A 7,863-nucleotide genomic window follows, 5' to 3' on the forward strand; every position below is an offset into this window, starting at 1 on the left:
AGATGCTTAAACATCCTGACATGAAGAACAGACCCCAATACTGGAAGAGAAGTGTCCTTCAAGCCACGCTCTCAGGCAGTGGCATCTCTCCCAAGGAACTGTCTGATGTTCACAGCTGCAAGAAACAGAAATGTGAAGAAGTTACTGAAGGTACACCAGGAATGGTGCTCCTGGCGGGCTGGTGTCAGCCCAGGTCAGCGGTGGTTGGGGAACAGAGCTCAGATGTAAATGCCAGTGATCAGCAGCCCCTGGGAAACACAGCATGGTGGCTGGATCAATACTGATGGGGACCTCTGTGCCTGCAGCACAGTCTATGCTGGATTTATTTGAGGCAGGTGTGTACCCAGCTCTGACACACTTGTGGTTAGGCACAGCCTGAACAGAAGGTGCCTCCCAAATGCAGAGCAGGCCTCCTGGCCACCCACCAAGGTAAAAAGCCTGATGCAATGGGAGAAGACTTATCTCTGAACATCATATCATCCGCTTCCAGGCAGCAGAGCTGTGATCTGAGCAGGTGATGACTCGTACTAACATCTCCCTTGAGAGCCATATCCCATCCCTGGATATGTCCTTCGTTGTCTTAGCAAGACTTGTTTAACCACAGGAGTAGTGGAGAGGGCTGATGGAGAAGAGTCCCCAGAATTGTGATTAAATAATAACTAATTAAATGCAAGGAGTGACTATTTCGTACAGCTGCAGCTCTATCATTGTTCCTTGCATAAAGCTAGACAAATCAAGTGCCTCTTTACTTTCCTGGAAACTCCAGGACGTACCTCAAGATCACAAAGCAGATAACTTTTGCTCTGTGCCATTTTATTTGGGAGAAGAAAAGCAATTCCTTTCCTTGTGAGAGGTGGGAATCTGAACTGCAAATGCAACGCAGATGCAGGATTATGCTTGACATTGTCACTCTGTCCTTCCCATGATGGTCTATTCCTGGATCTTGGTCTTGTCTGCTTGTGGATAGCAATATAGAAATATGCAACAGGGACACACTAAGCTGTATCTAGAGCTCTGCTCCAGGGTCTGTCCACCAGCAAATTTGAGGAGGCAGCCCACCAGAAGATACAAGGCATCCACAGCCTGCACTGGGAGATTCCAGCTCATGCTCCAGTTCATCTAGTCTGACCTCTAGGAAATTTCTTGTACCATGATGGGCAATACAGCACTTGGGACTTCCACCAAACAAGAATGTAAATTATTTGGATCCCCCTGTTCTCTGGAAAAGCCTTCCAATTTGTCCTCCTTAGCTATAAGAGGATGATGATTGTGAAAGTGGTCTTAATGGTGACTTGATTTGCTCTCCAGCTACAAGGTGGTTATATGAGAAGGTGCTTGCTTTATTTTTTAATCAAATAACCTGGAGCTGGAAGCAATTGGAGTTCCTTTGTAGTCTGACCTCTGGAGATAAAAGAAAACTTTTTCCCAGCTGTCTTTTGACTGCTCCTTTGTCATCTCTGGGTCTTCAGAAAAGTAAGCTTTTTCCTTTCAAGGAATAACCAAGTGGACTAATTGGGCCTTGTCAGTCAGTCAGGTCATATCAGTCTATGTCAACTAGTTGATGTATATCCACTCCCTGTTTATAGCTCCATTCCCTGGAGAGCGGATTGCATCCACTGCCTGCCTTGGGAAACTCCCATACCTGCAATCTAAGGGGAGTCATTATCGCCACCCTTGTCCCTGTGCTGTAGTTGCTGTTTGCCTGGTGACCATCAGGGCTCCTCCCTTCCGTGATCTCAGTTACGAAGCCTACAAACGACTTCTGTGGTTGAGAAGATGCACTATTGTTTGCTTTAGAATATCAGCTGTTTGACGTGTGGAGAGCAAGGGCATCTCTCTGCTCTTCAGTGTCCTGTTTCATGGGCCTTCAAAGTGGATAAGTGCAACTGAGCATCACCTGTGTCACTTGTGTGCCATTACTAGACTACATCAGTGGCATCCCGGTGTTATGCAGCCCAGTGGGCAACCTTATGTGAAAAAACGTTGCAAATGGGCATGTTGACTGTGTGTGAACTGGGGATGTAATCCTTGCTATGCTTGCTGTGGCTGCTGTAAGGAAAGGCAAGCCCAGAACTGGACAGCTTCAGTTCCACTTGGGTCTCTCTGTGTTGTGGCCAGCTCTGGGTCTTCAGGGATAGCAACCTGTTGGCACAGGGTCTTGGGTGAAATCTTAAACTCTGAGCCACCCTATTCTTGCACTTAATGAACATTTGATGTCATTTGCATTAAGGCTGCTTACGTGATGGTTACATGATTACATACATCTAATGCGAATGAGGACTCTAGGACTTGTCTACTGAATCAGGTTATTGGTCTATCCGAGCAGTTTCCTACCTCTGGTGAAGGGCCGATATCCAGTGAGATGGGAAAGCTCAGAATTATACAAGGTAACTTGTGAACTGAACTGTGCTTCATACGTGGGAGAAGGAGGAAGTTCCTTCCTGACCTCTTGAGATGATCAGTATATGCCTTGAAGCACGAGAGGCAATTGCCCTCATATGAGCTTGCATAACTATAAATGTCATTGGTTAAATAATTACGAAGCCTCTTGAAGAGAGAAAAATCGGTTGCAGAATGTGACTCAGTGCCTTTCGTATCAGACTGTTCCAAGAAGTATAATAGTCTTTTAATTGAAGTCCTTATACCTTGATATTAAAATGCATTTCATTGGCATTGATATCAAAGAAATGTTAATGCTCCTACTTCTAATCTTCTTGAGACATAGTAAGTATAATTTTAATGCAAATGACTGTGCATGACATTCTTATAATACCTGTTTAAAAAAATTTTTGATAAAAAAGCAATATATTTTAAATGAATCCTCAAACACCATGTAGTCTGTGTGTTTAATACCGAAAACATTTTCTTGTGTTTCTGAGGCTGTTGCTATATTGATGTGTGACATGAATTTTCAATAAAATTTTGCATCTTGGTTTATCTTGGGACTTTTCTTTGGCTAGATGGCTTTCTCTAGACCTTTTACATGTCTGCTTATGTGACGGAATAGTTTAGTTGAAACAAGTATGAAGAAAAATGCTTTTGTTTCCGGTTTTATTCACTTGAGCTTGATTGTCTTAATTTTGATTCTTATGATTATGAGTGAGATAAAAATGGAGTCCTTAAGTGATATGTTAAAGTATGCATTTGTTTTGTATAGTGTAGGCTGCTTTGGGTTGGCTTGTGTTTGCTTGTTTCTTTTTTTTTCTTGTCCCCAAAGTATTTTGTATTTTCTTGTCCCTAAAACTTTGCTGAGATCACTGTCAGTGGTGGGGCAGGTGAAGCTAGGTCCACTACTGACTTCCGTGGAGAATCTTGTTTCATAGTGACAGGCATCCCTTAAAAAAAAAAAAAAAAGAAGGTTTCTAGTCATGAGCTCTCTGAATAAAATCTGTTCTGAGCTTAACCAATGCAACTAAATCCTTTTTGGGAAGTCTTTGTTGATTTGATTTGGAATTTCACTCTGTATGTGGTGACCTCACTTGCATATCATGCAGATTTTGCCCTAAGAGACTACTCAGGTGTTGTATTAATTTCAGCTGAAGCTCAGTTAGACTAGGTGCCTGAACCTGTAAAGTAGCAATATTCATTTTTGGTCCTAAATCCAGAAGTCTCTTAGGTTAGGGGTAGTGTCAACCTGACTTGAATTTCACGGCTGGCCTCAACTTTTATAATTGGTGAATTGAAACCTCAGATCTGAATCATTCCCTTCACCCTGAAAAGGTGGGTCTGAACTTCATGGCTCGGTTTCACTTCCCCTTGGGAATTGCTGTTAATATTAATTTGTGAAGCTTCTTGTGCTTTCCACTTCCTTGAGTCTATGAAGTTTGCTGGATCTTGTCCTGCATCTTCACTGCCAAAGGACAGTTCACACCCTTCTGTACCTCCTGTAATTGTGTAATTAGGTAACATTTCTTCAGGGCCTTAGATACTCTAGCCTGTTAGGATAGATGTTTTCTCCACCCAACGCTGCAAGTCTTAAAAGTGCAGGAAGCTGGAGACAATGTAATTGTATGAAACTTGACCTTGAGTGCTGAAGGTTTTAATAAATTATCTAGGAATAAGCCTTTTCTTTCCTTTACACTTTGCTTATTTGAAGTAATAACTATTCTGTTTGCATAGAAGGAAAGCCAGTTCCCAGGAATTGGTGTAACCAGTTATACCCAGACGAACGAGTTTCCCAAGGGGAAATAAGACGGGAATGTGCCCTTGCACATTCACCACAGGGTCACTGAGCCTGGGCGACCTCCGCTCTGCCGGGCAAGCACGGCTCGCAAGGGTACGTCGTGTTTGGGAAGCGTGCCCGCTTCCCCAGCGCCTCTGCCCGGTCTTGCGAACGCCCCTGGTGTCGGAGAGAGAAAAACCCACTCCCTTGTGGCATGACATCTCTCTGCCAATTGCACTGTTGGGCCCGCTTTAATGATCATTTTCTGCATATCCCAAATAAGACCCCACTCCAGATGGGATGCCGCAGCCGTAACTCGATCTGGGAACTGGGCTGTCATTCAGAAGCAGTCTGGTCTTCGCCCTCCGGATCGCTTACCAGGCGGGATTGCAGCTGGGACCCTCAGGGCTGGGCAGGGGGGAGCTCGCCAGCAAGGCTGTCTGGCCCAGTTTGTGGATATGCTGGATGGAGTTCGGGGCTGTCTGGACTTGAGGGAGGCTAGTGCTGTTGTCGAGCGGTAGTAGGAATCTGATACTCTTTGCAAGCAGCCTGCAGGGTTCGGATACCAGGTTCTCCCTAACACCAGCAAAAGCTGCATGTCTGCATCCCAGGCAGCTCTGACGATCTAAGGTGTACGGAGTCCGTCTTGAGCAAAGAGCCTCTGGCTGTAACATATACACCTGGTAACAACCTGATTATATGAATAACTAGGAATTTTCGAGAAACCAATGTGATAAGTATGACCCGATCTGAAAATTGTTTCTGCAGTCAGGTTTTAGGGGTAGCCAGGATGGTTTGAGATGGCTTCCTCAGTTCTTGTTCTTACAAAAAAAGTCTTTGACCACAAGGAGATCTTAACTTAAAAATACTCTTTTTGAGTTTTGGCAGCTGTTTGCTGGCTTTGCACATGTTCTTTTCCACTGAAAATCTTACATAGAAACTTTTCCTTAAATAAAAAATTTGAACCAAAAGTGAAGCTTACTTCTGTTGGTATTTCACCATTTGTTTTTTAAATGCCCAGAATATATGGGAAACTTCTTATTTCCTGTTGACTCTCTCCCCAGTCATCTTTATCTGCAATGCTCCCATGGTGTCAGTGATTTCACTAGCAGTAACTCACCACTGCCACAAACAAAAAACTTAGCCCCTTGGATGCACGCTCTTAACAACCAACTGCTGTGATTCCTGTCCTAACATCTCTTTGGTTTGCAGGACCTCCATGCAGTCACAGTCGTCCTACGGCTCCAACTCTCCACCGCTCAGCAAAATGAACAGCATGAACAAGCTGCCCTCGGTCAGCCAGCTAATTAACCCCCAGCAGCGCAATGCCCTGACCCCAACTACCATCCCCGACGGCATGGGAACCAACAGTAAGAAACCCTCGCTCGTTCTCCTCCTGTTCTGTGTGCGCACCCCACTAGTGGAGGGACGGAGACTTGGCATATCTAAGTAGCTAGTGTTAGTCTGGGGATCCTGGAGTCATTCATGGTAGCAGGGCTGGGAACCTGCAGAGCTGAGTATTGCTCGTTGCTGTGCCACGGGGCGAGTCTCCTGCTTTCTCTAGGTTTCAGCATCCTGCTCTGAGCCTCACGGGTGTGAACAGAGCTACTGCTTGCTGCAGGTCTGGCTGGCTGCACTGTCATCTGTCTTTCAAGACTTGTTTCTTCTTCCTTTCCCAGCAGAGGAGATGCAAACGTTAGCAAACATTTTCCCCTCAGTTCAATTAAGACACTTCTTAGTTTCAAAGGAAATACCTGCATCTCTCAGCTCTGTAACCTGCTTCCTCCTGGCTGCTGAAGAGTGCCCAGCAGCCTTGTAAATCCAGGATGACAGACATGGTTCTGGGGGCTGAGGTTGGTTGGTTGGTTTGGCGGGGGGGGGTGTTTGGTTTTTAGTAGGGGTTTTCAGGTTGTTGTTTGTGGGGGTTTTTTTTATTATTATTTCAAAAGCGCTGGGCTCTTGCCCACACCTGTTGCTGATCCCCTTCGGGTACTCTTAGTGTCTCTGAAAACAAAGCTGTTTGGCTTCTGTATTGGGTTACTCTGCTGGCTCTGTCCCGCTCCTCTCCTGCAGCAGGGAAAGCCGAGACGCCTGCAGCTCGCTTAGGTTTCTACCGAGCCTGTTTGTAAGGGAAGGTGACACGGCGGTGGCGGCGCTGCTGGCAGTTGCTCCGGCGAGGGGAGAGCTCCTGAAGGACTGTCTGTCATCTGGTCCTTGTGCGGTCATTGTGGCCCTGCCTGAAATTCCCCATGAGCTCACTCCGTGGGGGGCTTTGCAGGGGATTTAAGGCTGCTTGAGCTGTGGATGCTGTCCCTTGGCACTCATGCTGGGGGCAAAGTGGGGGTCCACGGGACGCCTGGGTAACAATGTGCTCCTCCTTCTTCTCTCCTCCAGTTCCCATGATGGGCACCCACATGGCCATGACCGGCGACATGAATGGCCTCAGCCCCACACAGGCGCTGCCTCCTCCCCTCTCCATGCCTTCAACATCCCACTGCACCCCCCCTCCTCCGTACCCCACAGACTGCAGCATCGTCAGGTGAGCGGGAGCAGGCTGCCCGGCGCACGTTTCCCACCTGCAGGGAGTGGAGGCCTCGTGTTGGGAGCCTGAAGGGTCCTGCCAGGTCCCTCACCCCGTTCTCCTGGAGCACTGGATCCCAGTGGGTCTTGGCAGTCCTGGGGCTGGCACCCTCTGAGCACTGAGCCTCAAACCCCCACCTCTGAGCAGCTGAGAGAAACAGGGACATTAGGACTGCAAGAAAGCCCAGGGATGCAGCATGTGTTGGACTGGTGGAGCTGAGGGTGCCAGGCAGTCTTGCAAACATTTCTTTTTTTCTTTTTTTGTTTTTTTCTTTTTTTCCCCTTTGGCCAGTCAGCAAGCCACTGGCTGGGGTCAGAAGCCCCTCTGCCCTCCATGAGGTTGCACAGGTTGAAAGATGCTGCCCATAAAGAAGGAATCCTTTACGCTTAGGGAGGAATGTGCTGATTTGAAGTACTTTGTGTGCATGATGTGCCTAAGCCCCAGTCCCACTGCCTTGCTGAAGCCCTCTATCCATGCAGCAGGCTGCCATGGGCTCAGCCACCTTCTGGGTGGAGTGACCTGGCAGGAGGGTCCACATGAGCCTTCCTGCCCCAAGATCCAGGCTGTGTAGCACCAGCTCTTGATTAAGGCAAGGTGCTGCCACGAGGGCTGTCTGCTAGGAGCCAAGCTGAAGGACTCCCTCATTTGTTTGATGTGGCAGCAACACAGCTTGCTGGCCTGGGGTGTCTTGGAGAAGGTCAAGCCAAGGGTGAAAGCTTTGTTTCCTGTTGCTGCAGGTTGGCTGAGTGTTTGGTTTTTCTGTGGTTTGGGCTGTTGCAGCCAGGGTGATCCTTTTTTCTCTCTCCTTCCTTCCTTCCTCCTCTGCAGCTTCTTAGCGAGGTTGGGCTGCTCATCCTGTGTGGATTATTTCACGACCCAGGGGCTGACCACCATCTATCAGATTGAGCATTACTCCATGGATGTAAGTAACTCCTCACCATTTCCTTTGTTTGCACTCTTGGCCCTGCTGTAGGAACGGGTCAGAAATCCAGACTCAGTATATTTTTATTTTTATACGATCAGTTTGATTTAAGGCTGTTGCACACAGAGATCGCTTAGTGTGAGGTGAAGAGGCTGGACTCAGGGCCAGCATTGTAACTGCAGAGAAAGAGTGGCTCCC

The 7,863-nt window shown here is 47.3% G+C and overlaps 1 protein-coding gene across 2 annotated transcripts in view; it reads left to right on the plus strand.

Moving 5' to 3' along the window:
• The window catches only part of TP63 (tumor protein p63), a 20,768-nt gene that overhangs the window by 11,138 nt on the left and 1,767 nt on the right, over window positions 1–7,863 (plus strand). For both annotated transcript variants that reach the window (XM_010291035.1, XM_010291036.1), the window contains exons 7-9: window positions 5,375–5,532; window positions 6,557–6,701; window positions 7,572–7,665. In XM_010291035.1, coding sequence (XP_010289337.1) covers window positions 5,375–5,532; window positions 6,557–6,701; window positions 7,572–7,665 — 397 coding nt within the window. The remainder of the gene's footprint in view (window positions 1–5,374; window positions 5,533–6,556; window positions 6,702–7,571; window positions 7,666–7,863) is intronic.

This window comes from Phaethon lepturus, unplaced genomic scaffold, assembly GCF_000687285.1.
Source record: "Phaethon lepturus isolate BGI_N335 unplaced genomic scaffold, ASM68728v1 scaffold37597, whole genome shotgun sequence".
Taxonomy (NCBI): Eukaryota; Metazoa; Chordata; class Aves; order Phaethontiformes; family Phaethontidae; genus Phaethon; species Phaethon lepturus.